At 42.1% G+C, this 18,554-nt stretch overlaps 1 protein-coding gene across 4 annotated transcripts in view; it reads right to left on the bottom strand.

Moving 5' to 3' along the window:
* Positions 1–18,554, bottom strand: part of LOC144693933 (transmembrane protein 255B) — a 124,731-nt gene that overhangs the window by 14,760 nt on the left and 91,417 nt on the right. For 3 of the 4 annotated variants that reach the window (XM_078564166.1, XM_078564164.1, XM_078564165.1), the window contains 2 exons: positions 4,924–5,013; positions 3,661–3,741 (listed from right to left, as the gene is read on the bottom strand). The exons of the other annotated variant lie outside the window; for it this stretch is intronic. In XM_078564166.1, the coding sequence (XP_078420292.1) occupies positions 3,661–3,741; positions 4,924–5,013 (171 nt within the window). The remainder of the gene's footprint in view (positions 1–3,660; positions 3,742–4,923; positions 5,014–18,554) is intronic. 4 annotated transcript variants of the gene reach the window in all.

The following is an 18,554-nucleotide window of genomic DNA, read 5'->3' as shown; positions in this document are numbered from 1 at the left end:
GATTGGAGGGTGACAAATGTAACCCCACTATTTAAAAAAGGAGGGAGGGAGAAAACAGAGAATTACAGGCTAGTTAGCCTAACATCAGTGGTAGGGAAAATGCTAGAGTCTATTATAAAAGATGTGATAACAGGACACTTAGAAATTATCAACAGGATTAGACAAATTTAACGTGGGTTTATGGAAGGGAAATCATGTTTGACAAACCTACTGGAGTTTTTTTGAGGATGCAACTAGCAGAATAGATAAGGGAGAACCAGTGGATGTGGTGTACTTGGATTTTCTGAAAGCTTTAGATAAAGCCCCACAAAAGAGGTTAGTGTATAAAATTAAAGCACATGGGATTGGGGGTATGGATTGAGAATTGGTTAGCAGACAAGAAACAAAGAGTGGGAATAAATGGGTCTTTTTCAGAGTGGCAGGCAGTGACGAGTGGGGTACCACAGGGATCAGTGCTTGGGCCCCAACTATTCATAATATATATCAATGATTTGGATGAGGGAATCAAACGTATTATTTCCAAGTTTGTTGATGACATGAAACTTGGTGGGAATGTGAGTGATGTGGAGAGTGTTAAGAGGCTTTCAAGCAATTTAGACAGGTTGAGTGAGTGGGCAAATACATAGTAGATGCAGAATTACATGGATAAGTGTGAAGTTATCCACTTTGGTAGGAAAAACAAAATGGCAGAGTATTATTTAAATGGTGATAGATTGGGAAATCTCGATGTACAAAGGGACCTGGGTGTCCTTGTACACCAACCACTGAAAGCAGGCATGCAGATGCAGCAAGCAGTTAAGAAGGCAAATGGTATGTTGGCCTTCATTGCAGGAGGACTTGAGTACAGGAGCAAGGATGTCTTACTGCAGCTGTACAGGGCCTTGGTGAGAATGCACCTAGAGTATTGTGTGCAGTTTTGGTTTCCTTACCCAAGAAAGAATATATTTGCCATAGAGGGAATGCAGCAAAGGTTCACTAGACTCATTCCTGGGAGGGCAGGATTGTCGTATGAGGAGAGATTGGGCTGACTAGTCCTGCATTCACTAGAGTTTAGAAGAATGAGAGGGAATCTCATTGAAATGTATAAAATTCTGAAAGGGCTGGACAGACTGGATTCAGGGATGATGTTTCCTCTGGCTGAGGGGTTCTAGAACAAAGGGTGACAGTCTCAGGATATGGGATGGGCCATTTAGGACTGAGATGAGGAGAAACCTCTTCACTCAGAGGGTGGTGAACCTGTGGAATTCTCTACCACAGAGGGCTGTGGAGGCCAGGTCAATGAATATATTTAAGAAGGAAATAGATAGATTTCTGGACTCTAAAGGTGTCCAGGAGTATGGTGTTGAGATAGAGGATCAGCCATGGTCATATTGAATGGCGGAACAGGCTCAAAGGGCCGAATGCTCCACACCTGCTCCTATTTTCTATGTTTCTATGATGCCTTATTTTTAAACAGTGACCCCTAGTTCTAGATTCTCCCACAAGAGGAAACATCCTCTCCACATCGACCCTGTCAAGACCCCTTGGGATCTTATATGTTTCAATCAAGTCGCCTCTTCTAAACTCCAGCAGTTACAAGCCTAGCTTGTCCAACCTTTCCTCATAAGACAACACGCCCATTTCAGGTATTAGTCTGGTAAACCTTGTTTGAACTGCTCCCAACGCATTTACATCCTTCCTTGAATAAGGAGACCAATACTGTACACAGTACTCCAGGTGTGATCTCACTAGTGCTCTGTATATCTGAAGTGTAACCTCCCTACTTCTGTATTCAATTCCCCTCGCAATAAATGATAATATTGTATTAGCTTTCCTAATTACTTGCTGTACCTGCACACTAGCCTTTTGTGATTCATGCACTAAGACACCCAGATCCCTCTGCATCTCAGAGCTCTGCAGTCTCTCACCATTTACATAATATTCTTCTCTTGTATTCTTCCTGCCAATTTCACATTTTCCCACATTATACTCTATTTGCCAGATCTTTGCCTACTCACTTAACCTATCTATATTTTTTGAGGCCTCCTTATGTCCTCTTCACAACTTACTTTCCTACCTACCTATCTACCTAATTAATGATGGTATTAGCATATTAGAGTGGGTTGACCTAAGTTTGGGAAACCAGGAAAGCAGTTTGGGTTGAGATAAGAAATGATAAAGGCAAGAAGTCGCTTATGGGAATGGTGTACAGGCCCTGCACGTGTAACTACATGCTATAGAAGTATAGAAGAAGAGATAATGAGAGCTTTGTCAGAAAGGTACGATGATAATCATGGGGGATTTTAATCTACATGTAGACTAAAAAAATCAGATTGGGAAAAGCAGCATAGATGGGGAGTTCATAGAATGTTTTCGGGATAGTTTCTTAGAACTGCATGCTCAGGTGCCAACCAGAGAGCAGGCTATATGAGACCTGGTATTGTGTAATGAGATAGGATTAATTGATAACCTCATAGTGAAGCCATCCCAAGATAGCGCTAGCTAAACCAGGCATGACCTGCTGAAATGGTAGGCCTGATAATGAAAACTTATGAATGGAAATAACCTAAAGATGAGTCTTGAAGATTTCAAGTGATGGGGTTGTGACTATTTCCTTTAGCAGCTCGAGCCATTGTAGGATTGTCTTTGGGGGGTGTGGGCAAGATACACTGTCTTGGAAACAAATGGTCTTTATAGTTTGTGTGGATGGCTAAGTCATGTTTTGCCATTGCCAGAGTGCACCAGGCACTTGTTTCTGCCAGTTCCAGAACATGGTCAGTCTGCTTTTCTCCCTCCTTTGCAGTCGTGATTTCCATTCCAAATCTTTGATCAAGGATGTGACACTGGTACATTTCCCATACCAATTCAAGCAGAGTCATGCAGCACATCTTTGGATCACTTCAATGTTATTTATATCTCTCGCCATATAAGGATCTGGAATGCCCCACCTGAGAGCGTGGTGGAGGATGATTTGACGGTGGCTAGCTAAACGGAATTGAGAGCTACTTGGAAAAGGTGGGGGAGTGGGGCAAGCAGAGTTGCTCTTAGAGAGCCAGCACAGATATGACAGAGCGATTGGCCTCCCTCTGTGCTGTAAACATTCTATTATTCTAGACAGTAGAGACTGACAGCTGGGTTTGATTTAAGAATTTCAGAGTTGATCACCTGTAACTAATTTGTTTTAGTGGCCAATACTTTGCCAACCCTTTGGAGATTCCTTGGAATCTAAGAGTGCTTCATTCAAAATGTTATGCAAGAGTCTGAACGATAGCATAATATAATAGCCATATGACAGCAAGAACAATACCTTCAGGAGAGAAACGATAAAGCTTTGGGGCAGAGGAAACAGCAAAGTTTTACTGGAAGAAACTTTAAGTTGAGATATTTCATCAAAAATAGAATTAATTAAAGAAAATGATTTATCAAAACAAGGTTCACTATAAGTAAAAAAATTTTCAATTCCTTGCATTAAATATTCTGATTTGAAATTATAATATCTGAATTATTTTATGTTTTTATATATTTTGATGTCCTCTCCATTCCGCCGATCAATAATATCCATGCCTTTCAATCAAACTGCAATATTAGAAAACGTTGACTCCATTTTCCAGTCAAAATTGAAGTTCCAAATAATATTTGACCATTTGAGCAAATTACTGTTCACAAATGAATTCTACTTACAGTAGCCAGATAATTCTCATAAATATAGTTCTGTCCACTGGTGTAATATTGGCATCTACCTACACGCAGTGGTCTTAGATCCTAGGAACAGAAAAGATACTTTTAAAAAATCTTCAATAAACATAATCATTCAATAAATTTCTGAAACAATCCAAACTAATTTCTTACTTAGCGTTTTGTTTACAGATTTTTTGTCATGAGTTGTTCCCATTCACTGTTACTGTTCTTGTCACTCACCTCTATTTGACACTCACCCCCCCCCCACTTCCCATCCACCAGAGTACTGATTTTGAAATCAATTTATAGCCTAGAATTCTACTCTAAAACCTGCTGCTATGTCCCAACTCATACCCTTTACTTCTCACCTCCATTTAACTAATTGTCCAGGTCACTGGAGAGCACCCCATCTCTTTTTGAAAAGTGCCATGGGATCTTTTGTATCCCCTGTAAGATTGGATGAGGTAAATGGGGCACAGATTTAATGTCTCATTCAAAGACCAGAAACTGAACTGCCATATAAATACTGTGGCTACAAGAGCAGGTCAGGGCTAGGAATCGTGCGACGAGCAACTCACCCCTCTGATTCCCCAAAGCCTGTCCTCCATCTACAAGGCACAAGTCAGGAGTGTGATGGAATACTCCCCACTTGCCTGGATGAATGCAGCTCCCACAACACTCAAGAAGCTTGACACTAGCAGCCTGCTTGATTGGCACCGCATCCACAAACATTCACTCCCTCCACCACTGACACACAGTAGCAGCAGTGTGTACCAGCTACAAGATGCATGACAGGAATTCACCAAAGCTCCTTAGACAGCACCTTCCAAACCCATGACCAATACCATCTAGAAGGACAAAGGCAGCAGAGAGATGGGATCACCACTACCTGGAGGTTCCCCTCCAAGTCACTCACCATCCTGAATTAGAAATATATCGCCATTCCTTCACTGTCGCTGGGTAAAAATCCTGGAACTCCCTTCCTAACAGCACTGTGGGTGTACCTACACCACATGGACTGCAGCGGTTCAAGAAGGCAGCTCACCACCACCTTCTCAAGGGCAATTAGGGATGGGCAATAAATGCTGGCCTAGCCAGCGAAGCCCACATCCTGTGAATGAATAAAAAAAAAATAATGCTGCATAATTCCAGATAAGGGTGATTTATTGTTGGCAAATTATGACAGAGGGTAACTAATCTATCCTGCTTCTTGAGGACCAGTGTATCTGTTAATTCTTTTTAAACTGAAAGAAAAATGTGACTCACAATATTTATAGCTGTGAAGACGCCATCCACAACCACACAGATGAATGCTCCTATAACTCCAAAACTGAGGAATGTGATGGCTGCAACCAACTGTGGCATGAAAAACAAACCAAATGCAGATTAAGAAGTGAACATTTTAGTCACTTTCAGTTAAAACTCAAGAGGCACTGCGGGTTTCCTTTTACAGATAAATGCTTAACATAAAACAATGAAGACTGCTACAAGTCAGGCTTTTTCAACAACAACAATTTGCGTTTATCTATTAACATTGCGCATTTAAGTTAGAAAACGTAGGTCAGTGAGCACAGGGGTGGTGGGTGAATGGAATTTGGTGCAATTTAGGGCACTGGCAGCAGAGATTGAGATGACCTCACACTTACAGAAGGTGGAAGATGGAAGGCCGGCCTGGAGTGCGTTGGAATAGTCAAGTCTGGAGGTAACAAAGGCATGAACGGGGGTTTCAGCAGCAGATGAGCTGAGGCTGGGGCGGTGGTGGGGGGATCATTTTCAGGGAATGTTACAGAGCTGGAAATAAGTGATCTGAGTGGTGGTGTGAATATATGGCTGGATACTCATCTCTGAGTTAAATACAATACCAAGATTGTATTGGTCTAGTTCAGACTCAGGTAGATGCCTAGGAGAGAGGTGGAGTCAGTGGCTGGGGAACAGAATTTGCGTTTGGCAAAGACAATTGGCAGAATTCTTACCTCGATGGGCGGGCGGGCGGGCGGGCGGGCAGCCCAACCCCGCCGCCGAAACAGGGCCCGCTGCCATTTTGAGTGGGCGGGCCAATTAAGGCCTGCCCAGCAGCCTGCCCGACGGGAAGCGCTATGCGCTTCCTGTGCGTGGGGTGGAGGGAATCCCCATCTGTCAAAGTGCGCTCTTTCACGCATGCATGCGAAAGAGCGCATTGCTCCCTGAGGCAAAGTCCTGTCTCAGGGAGATTCATGAGAGGTAAGTAAACTCTAAAAATAGATAAATATTAAAATTATTAACATGTCCCCTTCATGTGACAATGTCACATGAGATGGGACATGTTAATAATAAACACATAAAATTTATAAAATTTTTAAAAAACGGACATGAAACTTCATCCCATCAGGGATAATCTGCAGCCTGCTGGGGCTCCTGGCCTGCCCGCCAGCCTTAAAGTTGGCCGGGCAGGGTGTTTAATAAGGTTAATTAGCCTGTTAATGGCCTCAATTGGCCATTGACAGGTCGGCGGGTGGACAGCTGATTTCGCTGTCCGCCTGCCTTCGTGAATATTTAAAGGGACCAGGATGACGTTGGGGGTTCCTCCCGACATCATCCCGCGTCATTTTCCCCTCGGCAAGCAGGCCCCCGCCCCCAAATTGCCAATGTCTTTGGATTTCCCAATGTTTAGCTGGAGGAAATTTCTGTTCATCTGGGACTGGAGCCAAGCAAGCTACATGACAAATCAAAGACAGTGGAAGGGTTGAGAAAGGTGGTGGTCAAGTAGAGCTGCAGGTTAGGGAAGGAAACAGTTAAAGAAGTTCAATTGCTAATTATTAGGTTGTTTAACTAAGTACCCATTTGGTTGTATAAAAGGGATAACAGCTGAGCCTAGTGTGGTCTATGGAGAGTTATATGACAAGCAATACAACTCTAAAGGAGTCTGTTTTGGCTTCGGTCTTCATTTCTAAACAACTATTGGAACTTAACAGTGGTAGTAAAGAATGATTGCTGCTTGTAAGTAATAGATTGGAAACTAAGCTTTCTTTGGACAACATACTGTATTTGGAGTTAACTTTTAAGAGCACAGCGGTTTGGTAAAAAAGGAGAATGGCTGAATCAAAATGTAGAGTTTTGGGGTATGATTACCTACTGGTGTTTTCTGAGAGTGAACCCTATGAGTGATGGAAGAACGAAGTAACTATGTGGACACTGGTTATGTCCTTGCTGAAGAAAAATCAAGCAATGGCCTTGGTGCTTTCATTACCATAGATTACCAATCATTAGATGTCAGCTAGAGTATTGCATATGGTTCTGGATGCCACATTATAGGAAGGATGTGAACACATTGGAGAGAGTGTAGAAGAGATTTACAAGAATGGTTCCAGGGATGAGAAACTTCAGTGACGAAGATAAATTGGAGAGATTGGGACTCTTCCCCTTGGAACGAAGAAGGCTAAGAGGGGATTTATTGGAGATGTTCAAAACTATGAAGGGGCTAGACAGATAGATAGGGCTGTTTCTGCTTGTAAAAGGATCAAGAATGTGAGGGCACAGATTTAAAATGATTTGCAAAAGAAGCAAATGTGACATGAGGAAAAACTTTTTTACACAACAAGTCGTTCAGATCTGGAATGCACTGCCTGGAAGTGTGGTGGATGCAGGTTCAATTGAGCATTCAAGAGGACATTAGATGATCATTTGAATAGAAACAATGTGGAGTGGTATGGGGAAAAGGCAGGGCAATGGCATTAGGTCATAATGCTCATTTGGAGAGCTGGTGCAGGCATGATGGGCTGAATGACCTCCTTCTGAGCCATTAAAGTTGTGTGATTCTGTGAAAAGCGAAATAAGATGCCAAGTATTTTCGGAGTTGGAGCGTGAACGTTTGAACATGGATGAAGGTTTGGAAACGTTATTAGATTTTATGGATAAGATCTATCAAAAAGATGACTTAAGTGCTTACAAAGCATGGTCCAATTTTGACAAATTTAGAAAGTTGGAAGAAAATTCCATAGAAGATTACATAATGGAATTCAGTAGACTATATATGCAAGATTGCAAAAGTTTTGTGTAGAAATTGCCCAATCGATGCTGGTGTTCAAGTTACTAGACTGTGCCAAAGTATGGAATATGGACAGGCTTCTAGTTCTAACGGGAGTTACGTTTGCAGAAAGACACACACACTGCTAGAACAGATGTCAGAAGCTCTTTTTAAAAAAAAAACACTTCCTCAGAAAATATTCCTTCCTGGCAGTGTTCATGGCACAAATGAGCCATTTGGCGGTAAGACAGAAAATGGAGGATACAATGTTAACGGGATGGTGAGATTGTTCAGAAACAGGACACAGGCATCAGTACGAAAGGAGATTTGTAACTAGGAATAAAAGGAACAGAAACACCTTGGATAATTATGGCAGGAGAAGAGAATTGGTGATTTACGATAAAAGAATGAACCCCAGAAATGCCCAGGATGTGGTCAATTGGTGTTTTAGATGCAATTCAAAATGCCCTTATGCAATGAACTCTACTAAACAATATAATAGTGTTTGAAATTAAACATGAGACAGAAAACTCAGGAGAAAACGGCCAAAGAGAGGGCATTGCATTAGTTACAAGAAGTTTCAGCCCGGTGATGAATGTATTGGTTGCAGAGTCCTTCAACTGTGCGGCACTAGATAGCGGATGCATGTCTACAGTCTATGGAATAGGCTGGTTAAAATGCTACCTGGAGTCTTTAAATGACAAGGACCGGAATAGGTTAAAGAATTTGAGAGTTACACCAGTTTTAGATTTGGAAATGATAATACCCTAAAATCTTTAAAATGGGTGGTGATTCCCTGTAAGATAACTGGAGTCAATCATTTCATCAGCACGGATGTAGTGTCTAGTGAAATACCATAACTGTTGAACAGACCGGCGATGAAGAAAGCACAAATGAAGCTGGACGTGAAAAATGACAAGGCCATTGTATTTGGAAAACTTGTGGATTTACAATTTATGCATTCTGGACACAACTGTATTCCTTTAATGAAACCTAACTTTTTTACTAAGGAGATTAAAGAAGCGTTATTAGTGTCAGGGGATAGGAATTTGGAATACAAAGCAAATTGTGTTAAAATTGCATTGACAGTTTGCCCACCCTTCTTCGAAAGGATTAACAATTTTGCTAAGGGATGGAGAGCATTTGTGATAATATGTAAGAAATACAGGACACCATCATGGTCGGCAGTGAATCTACCTTTAGCGAAGGATTCCAGTGAAGTTCTGGCGATGGATTTAAAGGTGTGGGATAAAAAGAACATTTTTTATTTTACATTTCGTAGCTTTGGCAACAAGGTTTAGTCAGTCGACAATCATGTACAGTAAAGAAAATAAAATAATTGTGGATCAGGTAATGGAGAAGTGGAAAGGGACCAGATTGGGAACACCAACGAAATCCCTCACTGATAATGGAGGGGTGGGGGGGGAAGAGTTTGCTAACAATGAGTTCCGGGATATGCGCGTAAACATGAATATAATAGTTATGAATACTGCAGCTGAATGCCCCTTTCGTAATGGAGTGCGTGAAAGGAATCATGCGGTTATAGGTGAAATGCTATGTAAAATATTGATGGATACCAAGCTGTAAATTAACATCAGCTCGAGGATGGGCTGTCCATGCCAAGAATTCACAGCAGATGGTTGGGGGCTATAGTCTGTATCAGTTGGATTTTGGTAGAAACCCAAAAATTCCTTCAGTCCTGAGTGATCATCCCCCAGCTTGGGAGGGAGCTATGATTAGCTCTACCTTTTCCGAGCATTTAAATGCATTACACGTGGGTAGAAGAGCGATCCTTAAAGTCAAAGTTTCAGAAAGAATTTAGTGAGCTCTAAGACACGATGTACGACTATTGGAAATTATTTTCAATCAGGGAGACATGGTATACCATAAAAGAGAAGGACTTAATGAGTGGAAAGGCCCAGGAAAGATTATAGGTAAAGATGGTAAAACAGTCATTTTATGGCATGGGAACCAGACTATTTGGGTACATTCATCAAGGTTAGTTGGTGCAGGCTACAGAATTGCAGGTTTGGAAAGTGTAGGAACAGACGAGGGACCATGTACTTCTCATACCCATATGTTGCATGATTGTGAGGACCAGGTAGCTGAAGTTGACAGGGTATCTGAAGATGGAGGCAGTAATTTGGACGAACAAGATGAGGCAATTTGTCTCACAGAACAGCTGCCAAAAGCTGGCACTAAAGTTACATATTTGCCAGAATGAGCCAGCCAATGGGGGGATATGACGATTGGAGGTAGAGCAGGGAAGGCCACTGGAAAATATAAAATCTGGTTAAATGTACTGGATAAAGGACAGGAGGTTAGGCATATGGATTGCAAACATGAAGTACAAAAATGGAAGGCACGGAAACACAGTATCAATTCAGACAGTGGGTCTGGGAGTGAACATGCCTCGGAAGGGATCGCGAACTGTTGAAAGAACATCTATAAATGGGAGATGGAGACCAAACGGTAATAGTCTGGAGTGTGATAGAAGGCAGGATAGAGGGTGTAGCTTAACAAGGTCAAGGAATATGGCACAGACTTGTAACACTACAAGGAGCAGAAGTCTTAGTAGCTTCAACAAATTAGACGATAAATTAATAAAGGATGCCAAACAGCAAGAACTACATAGTTGGAAAGAATGAAGAAAAATTGGGTGCCCGGGATATAAGTGTAGATTCACCTACGGCAGGAAAAGTTATGCTGAAGATCTTTTTAGCTCTATTAGCTACAAATGCTTGGGAATACAAGTCCATTGATATTAAAGCTGCTTTTTTGCAGGGACACCAACTTCAAAGGGAAGTTTTTCACCGTCCACCAAAAGAGGTGCCAAATGCAGAAGGGACTCTTTGGAAGCTAAATAAATGCATATAGGGTTTAAATGATGCCTCCAGAGTTTGGTATTTCTCTGAGGTCAGTTTTGTTAAAGTTGGGCTGTCTTCAGTTGGAAGCAGACCCGGCAATGTTTCATTGCCACCAAGGAAGGAAACTTGCAGGCATCTTTATGATGCATGTAGATGATTTTTTGTGGGGTGGTAGTAGCGAATTTGAAACAGTTGTCGTTAATGGGCTCAGAACAGAGTTTAAAATTGGAAGTCAGGCTTCTGGTGCATTTAAGTACACCGGATTGGAAATCAGGAAGAGCAGATCACACGTCCTTTTACATCAGCAATCCTATTTAGAGAATGTCAATACCATTGCAATTAGGGCCTCCCAGAAAGATACAGCAGCTTCTGAAACAGAAAAAGAGGAACTCAGAAGTCTAGGTTGTTCTGGAGAAGAATCATAGACTCAAAACGTTAACTCTGTCTTTCTCTCGACAGATGTTGTCAGACCTACTGAGTTTTTCCAGCACTTGTTGTTTTTGTTACAGATTTCCAGCATCTGCAGTATTTTGCCTTTAACTCAGGAGTCTAATTGGGCAACTCAATTGGCTAGGCAAACAAACAAGGCCAGACGTCAGTTTTGATTTTTTAGAATTGAGCACTAAAATAAACGATCCCAAGGTCGAAGAAATCATTCGGGCAAACAAAACATTGACAAAATTAAAAATAGAGCAGCGTGTTTTGAAATTCCCATCTTTGGGTGATGTTAGAAAAATGAAACTGTGTGTTCAGTGACATGTCTTATGCAAATCTGTGATGGGTTTTTGAGTGCGGGAGGATTTATGATGTCTCTCTCATGGGAGAAAAAGGCAAATGCTACCCATTGGCATGGGAATCTAAAAAGATACGAAGAGTTGTAAAAAGTACATTGGCAGCGGAGACTCTCGCCCTTGTTGGGGTGGTAGGTATGGCATTCTTTATATCAAAGATACTGGCTGAAGTTTTAAATGGAAAAGGGTTTTGAAGAACAGTACCTATCGAATGTCTTATAGATAACAAGTCACTTTGTGAAAATGTTCACTCTACAAAGTGTGTTAAGAGAAGAGATTGCAAATTGACATTGCAAGCTTAGAACAGAGATGCTCGAAAATAAGGAGATTGCCAAGATCAAATGGATTGATAGCAGCTACCAATTATCTGACTGCTTCACCAAAAGAGGAGTGAGCTCCAAGAAGTTACTAGAGATTCTCAAAGAGGGGTGTCTTTTTCTTTAAGTAAAAAAATACTCCTTTTTGTCTGGACATATCTATACATGTTTTTTTTAAGGAGGGGAATAAGGTCAATTTATTGAATGAAAAATACACATTGATGTTTGTTATTTCCATTTTTTTTTGTGTGATTTATATAAGCTCAGGATTACTTTCTTTTTAAGAAGAGGGGAATCTGTCAGGGAAGGAAACACATAAAGAAGTTCAATTGCTAATTATTAAGTTGTTTAACTAAGTACCCATTTGGTTGTACAAAAGGGATAATAGCTGAGACTAGTGCGATCTGTGGAAAGTTTTATGACCAGCAATAAAACTCTGTCTGAAGGAGTCTGCCTTGGTTTCGGTCTTCATTTCTAAACAACTATTGGAACTTAACACTGGGTGTCATCAGTGTACATGTGAAAACTAATGCAGTGTTTTTCAATGGTGCCCCCATGGGGTAGTATGTGAATGAGAAATAGGAGGGAGCTGAGGATAGGTCCTTGGGGACACCACAGATAATGATATGGGAGTGGGAAGAGAAACCATTGCTGATTCCACTGCCACTCTCCTAGTTTGGTGTCATCTGAAAATTTATTCTTTGCAGACTGTACTGCTTACAAGTCCAGCCAATGGTGAGAGAACTGCATGTTTGTCATTTCCCGTGCTTTTCTAATGGAAAAATCTGCTCCTTCCCCTCTTTTCAAACCCCCCATTACATCTCATCCTCAAACACATGCCATCAGATTCTTTCAATACCACGCAGATTTAAAGTGTAAAGCTGTCTAGTGAATTCAATATTTCTGATGAAAGTGAATCTCATTCGTGTTCATTCATTTCGCCCTAGTTAGGAACCTTTCACACTCTGAACCTGTCTCCCTGAGTTTCTAAAGCATAATGGTTGCTTTCCCATGATGCACACTGAATGACGAGGTGTTCTAATTGTGAAAAATCTCATCTCCTGTAATGGACTGTGCTGACCGTGGAAACAGGCAACCATTGCAGCTAGAAATGAACTAAGGGTAGATAGGCTTCAGGCAAAAGGAACCTGTGAGAAGAGAGCATTCCTCATTCAGGGAGTAGATCAGCCTCCCTCATTAAGGAAACGATGAGAGGGTTAATTAGGCGGTCTGTGAAGGCTCACCAATATGACTGAATTAAAACCAAAACTGCTGGAGAGAGTACTGCAATGAAATCCTGTTCCTCTAACATCAGTATTGGCACAGAGGGGGCTGAAAATGGGGATTTTGCCTCTGCTGGCTTTTGTACCAACCCTGGATTTTCTGTTGAGGTTGTACTGAGGGCAAAGGATGTTCATGCTGCTTCATAGGATGCCCCAGATGAGTTTCAGCTGTGAGCATGTACGTTTGGGTTGTAGAAATGCCCATACATCCCACTATTACTGCAGTGTCATCTTGGTGCGCAATACAGAGTTGGAGCAGAGAGAGGCCTAACAATGTGGCAGCCACCAGTTAAAGGTTGACGTTAGACCGAGCAGGGCTGGATTAAATTCAAGGCTGAGATAGACTGACAAATGTTTAATCAGTAAGGGAATCAAGGGTTACAGGGAAAAGGCAGGAAAGTGGAGTTGAGGATTATCAGATCAGCCACGATCTCATTGAATGGTGGAGCAGACTCGATGGGCTGAATGGCTTACTTCTGCTCCTACCAGACCACTACCACCTAGAAGGACAAGGGCAGCAGATAGATGGGAACTCCACCACCTGGAAGTTCCCCTCCAAGTCACTCACCATCCTGACTTGGAAATATATCACCCTTCCTTCACTATCGCTGGGTAAAAATCCTGGAACTCCCTTCCTAACAGCACTGTGGGTGTACCTACACCACATGGACTGCAGTGGTTCAAGAAGGTGACTCTCAACCACCTTAAGGGCAACTAGGGATGGGCAATAAATGCTGGTCCAGCCAGCAAAGCCCACACCCCATGAATGAATAAAAAAAAGACTGGCATCTGTGATGATGGAAGCCTCAAGAAGACTGGGAGATGGTTTCCTTTTGTTCCTCCAGTGTCAGCTTTGGGTCCATTACTCTTCTTCATAGAATCAGAAATTAGTTACAAAACAGAAGAAAGCCATTCGGCCTGTCGTGTCTGTGCTAACTCTCTGAAGCAACAATTCACCTGGAGCCAGTCCCCTGCCTCCTTCCCTTAGCCCTGCACATTCTTCCTTTTCAGATAACCATTCAAGTCTCTCTCGAATGCCTTGATTGAACCTGCCTCCACCAGTCACAGGCAGTGCGTTCCAGATCTTAACCACGCACTGCATGAGGAATGCTTTTCCTCGTATTGCCATTGTTTCTTTTGCCAATTACCTTAACTCTGCCCTCTGGTTCTCGACTCTTCCAGCAATGGGAACAGTTTCTCCTTATCTACACTATTCAGACCCCTTATGATTTTGAAGACCTCTATCAAGTCTCCTCTCAACCTTTTCTTCAAGGAGAATCGTCCCAATTTCTCCAATTCATCTGCATAACTGAAGTTCCTCATCCCTGGAACCATTCTCGTGAATCTTATCTACACCCTTTCTAATGCCATAATATCCTTCCTAAAGTGTCATGCCCAGAATTGAACGCAACACTGCAGTTGAGGCTGAACCAGTGTATTCTACAAGTTTAACTTTTTTTTTAATATTCATTCACGAGATGTGGGCTTCGCTGGCTAAGCCAGCATTTATTGCTCATTCCTAGTTGCCCTTGAAAAGGTGGTGGTGAGCTGCTTTCTTAAACCACTACAGTCCATGTGGTGTAGGTACACCCACAGTGCTGTTAGGAAGGGAGTTCCAGGATTTTGATCCAGTGACAGTGAAGGAACAGCAATATATTTTCAAGTCAGGATGATGAGTTACTTGGGCAGGGCAACTTCTAAGTGGTGGTGTTCCCATCTATCTGCTGCCCTTGTCCTTCTAGATGGTAGTGGTCATGGATTTGTTGGAAGGTGCTGTCTAAGGAGCCTTGGTGAATTCCTGCAGTGCATCTTGTAGATGGTACACACTGCTGCCACTGTGCGTCAGTGGTGGAGGGAGTGAATGGCATCACATCCACAAACAATCAAGTGGGCTGCTTTGTCCTGGACAATGTCAAGCTTCTTGGGAGCTGCACTCATCCAGGCAAGTGGGGAGTATTCCATCACACTCCTGACTTGTGTCTTATAGATGGTGGACAGACTTTGGGGAGTCAGGAGGTGAGTTACTTGTCACACGATTCCTAGCCTGTGACCTGCTCTTGTAGCCACAGTATTTATATGGCTAGTCCAGTTCAATTTCTGGGGAATGGTAACCTCCAGGATGTTAATAGTGGGGGATTCAGTGATGGTAATGCCATTGAATGTCAAGGGGCGATGGTTGGATTCTCTCTTATTAGTGTGGCGTGAATGTTACTTGTCAGCCCAAGCCTGGATATTGTCCAGGCCTTGCTGCATTTGGACTTGGACTGCTTCCATGTCTTAAGGAACATAACTTCCTTGCTTTTGTACTCTGTCTCTATTGGTAAAGCCCAGGATGCCATACAATTTATTAACTGCTCTCTCAACCTGTCCTGTCACCTTCAATGATTAATGCACATAAAAACCCAGGGACCGCTGATCCTGCACCCACTTTAGAATTGTACCACAGAACAGTTATGGTGCAGAAAGAAGCCACTCAGCCCATCATGTCTGCACCAGCCAAAAAGAGAAAGAAACTAGCCACTCATTTTATTGCCACTTTCCAGCACTTGGTCCGTAGCCTCGCAGGTTACAGCACTTCAGATGCAGTTCCAGGTACCTTTTTAAATGAGTTGTGTTTCAGCCTCAAACAGCAATTCTGGGTGAAAAAGTTTTTCCTCGTGTCCCCTCCAATCCTTCTACCACTCAACTTAAATCTATGCCCCCTGATAATTGACCTCTCAGCTGGGAAAATAAGTCTTTCCTGTCTACCCTATCTAAGCCCCTCATAATTTTGTACACCTCAATTAGATCACCACTTAGCCTCCTCTGTTCTAAGGAAAACAATCCTAGCCTATCCAATCTCTCCTCATAGCAACAATTTTCAAGCCCTGGCAACATTCTTGTAAATCTTCTTTGCACTCTCTCCAAAGTAATTATGTCCTTCCTTTAATGTGGTGACCAGAACTGTACACAAAATTCCAGCTGTGGCCTAACCAGCGTTTTATACAGTTCCATAATTGCCTTTGTATTCAATACCTTACCCAATAAAGGAAAGCATTCCATATGCTTTCTTGACCACCTTGTCCACCTGCCCAGCCACCTTCAAGGACCTGAGGACATGCACTTCAAGGTCTCTCACTTCCTCAACCCCCCTCAATAACTTCCCATTTATTGAGTATTCCCTCGCTTTGCTTGCCTTCCCCAAATGCATTACCTCACATTTTTCTGGATTGAATTCCATTTGCTGCTACTTCACCCACTCAACCAAACCATTGAATTCATTCTGGAGTCAGCAGCTATCCTCTTTACTATCAACTACACAACCAATTTTTGTGTCATCTGCAAATTTCCCAATCATGCCTCCCACATTTAAGTCTAAATAATTAATATATACAACAAACAGCAAGGACCCTAACACTGAGCTCTGTGGAACATCACTGGAAACCTTTCTTCATTCACAAAAACATCCACTGACCATTTGTTTCCTGTCACTGAGCCAATTTTGGATCCAACTTGCCACATTTCCCTGTATCCCATGAGATCTCACTTTCCTGACCAGTCTGCCATGTGGGACCTTGTCAAATGCCTTACTGATATCCATGTAAACAACATCCACTACACTATCCTCATCAATCCTCCTTGTTACCTCCTCAAAAGAAATTCTATTAAGTTAGTTAGACATGATCTTCCCCTAACAAAACCATGCTGACTATTCCTGATAAATCCGTGCCTTTCTAAGTGACAATTTATCCTGTCTCAGAATTGTTTCCAATAATTTGCCCGCCACCGAAGTCAGACTGACTGGCCTATAATTTTCTGACCTATTCCTCGCACTCTTTTTTAAAATATGGGTATAGCGTTTGCATACCTCCAATCCTCTGGTACCTCCCCTATATTTAGTGAAGATTGGAAAATGATCCTCAGAGCATCTGCTATTTCCTCCCTGGCTTCCTTTAACAGCCTGGGATACAATCCATCTGGCCCTGGTGATTTATCCACTTCAATGATGTCAGTCCCTCCAGCACTTCCCCTCTCATTATGCTAATTGTATCTAATATTTCACACTATTCCTCTTTAACTAGAATATTTGCATTGTCCCTCTCCTTAGTGAAGACTGAGACAAAGTATTCATTGAGAACCCTGCTCACATCTTTTGCATCAACCCACAAGTTAGCATATGCATCTCTGATAGGCCCTGTCTTTTCCTTAGGTATTCTCTTGCTCTTAATGTACTGGTAAAACATCTTAGGGTTTTCTTTGATTTTACCTGCCAGTATTTTTTCATATCCTCTCTTTGCTTTCCTAATTTCCATTTTTACTTCACCCCCGTACTTTCTATACTACTCTAGGCTTTCTACAGTATTAAGTCTTTTGTGACTGTCATTAGCTTTATTTTTCTGCTTTATCTTGGCCTGTATGCTTCTGGATAACCAGGGGGCTTTAGGTTTGGCAGTACCACCCTTTTTCTTTGTGGGGACATGTCTACACTGTGCCCATAGAGTCTCGCCTTTGAATGCCTCCCACTGATTTGACACAGTTTTTCCTTCTAATAGCTGTATCCAGTCCACTCTCACCAGCTCACCTCTCAGCTTTAAAATTTGTCTTCCCTCAATTTAGAGCTTTTACTCCTGTCCTATCTTTGTCCTTTTCCATAATGATGCTAAATCTAACAATATTATGGTCACTACCTCCAAAATGGTCCTCCACTGATACTTCATTCACTTGTCCCCCACTGATACTTCATTTCCTAAGACTAAATCTAGAATTGCACTCTCTCTCTCTCTCTCTCAATGGGCTTGTTACGTGCTGGCTAAAAACGTTCTCTTGAATGCAGTTCAAGAATTTTGTGCCCTTCTCACTGTTCGTATCCCAATTGATGTTAGAGTAGTTGAAGTCCCCAACGATTACTGCCCTACTGCTTTTGCACTCAAAAAGCTGTCTACATATTTGCTCTTCTAACTCCCTTCCACTATTTGGTGGTTTATAGTACGCTCTTAGCAGTGTGACTGCCCCTTTTTTATTTCTGAGCTCAACCCATATGGCCTCATTTGATGCTTCATTTAGTATATCATCCCTCCTCACAGCTGTAATTGATTCTTTAACCAATAATACGGCACCTCGTTTCCATTATAGCGATGATATCATGCTGCCGTGTCTCTGTGCCCTCAGCTCATTGGCTTTATTTACTATACTCCTTGCATTTACTGTAAGGAACATAACTTTTTTTTCTGTTGGACTGTGGGTTAAAATTACAATGGCTGCAAGTTGAAAGACATGTCCACTGGAACAGGATGAGAGATACATCCAATGTTGCAGTCCTAGAACAGTGTGTACCATGAAAGATAAGATGGTGCTGGAAAGAAGTCCTGGACCAAGGGAGCTGCATGGCAACAACATTTTAATTGGCTCCTGACCAGGTGACCAGGTTTTGTGAGAAGTGATGCTGCAGAATAGCTCCAAGCCTGAAAGAAAAAAGACCTAAAACCTCTCTCTCCTGTGTGTGGAAGGTTCCAGAAATTCCACAATAATAGCTAGCTGGCTTTTTCTCCTCATATTTTCTCTCTCTCTCTCTCTGAAAACCCCTGTCAAGAGGCAAAGGGGAAAATCACAGTTAGGGACATTGAAAGGCAAATGCTCAATCAGTGAACTAAATATTT

Source organism: Cetorhinus maximus, chromosome 19 (genome assembly GCF_964194155.1).
Source record: "Cetorhinus maximus chromosome 19, sCetMax3.hap1.1, whole genome shotgun sequence".
Lineage (NCBI taxonomy): Eukaryota > Metazoa > Chordata > Chondrichthyes > Lamniformes > Cetorhinidae > Cetorhinus > Cetorhinus maximus.
The sequence above is the reverse complement of the archived record's forward strand: the minus strand, read 5'-3'. Positions and strand labels throughout refer to the sequence as shown.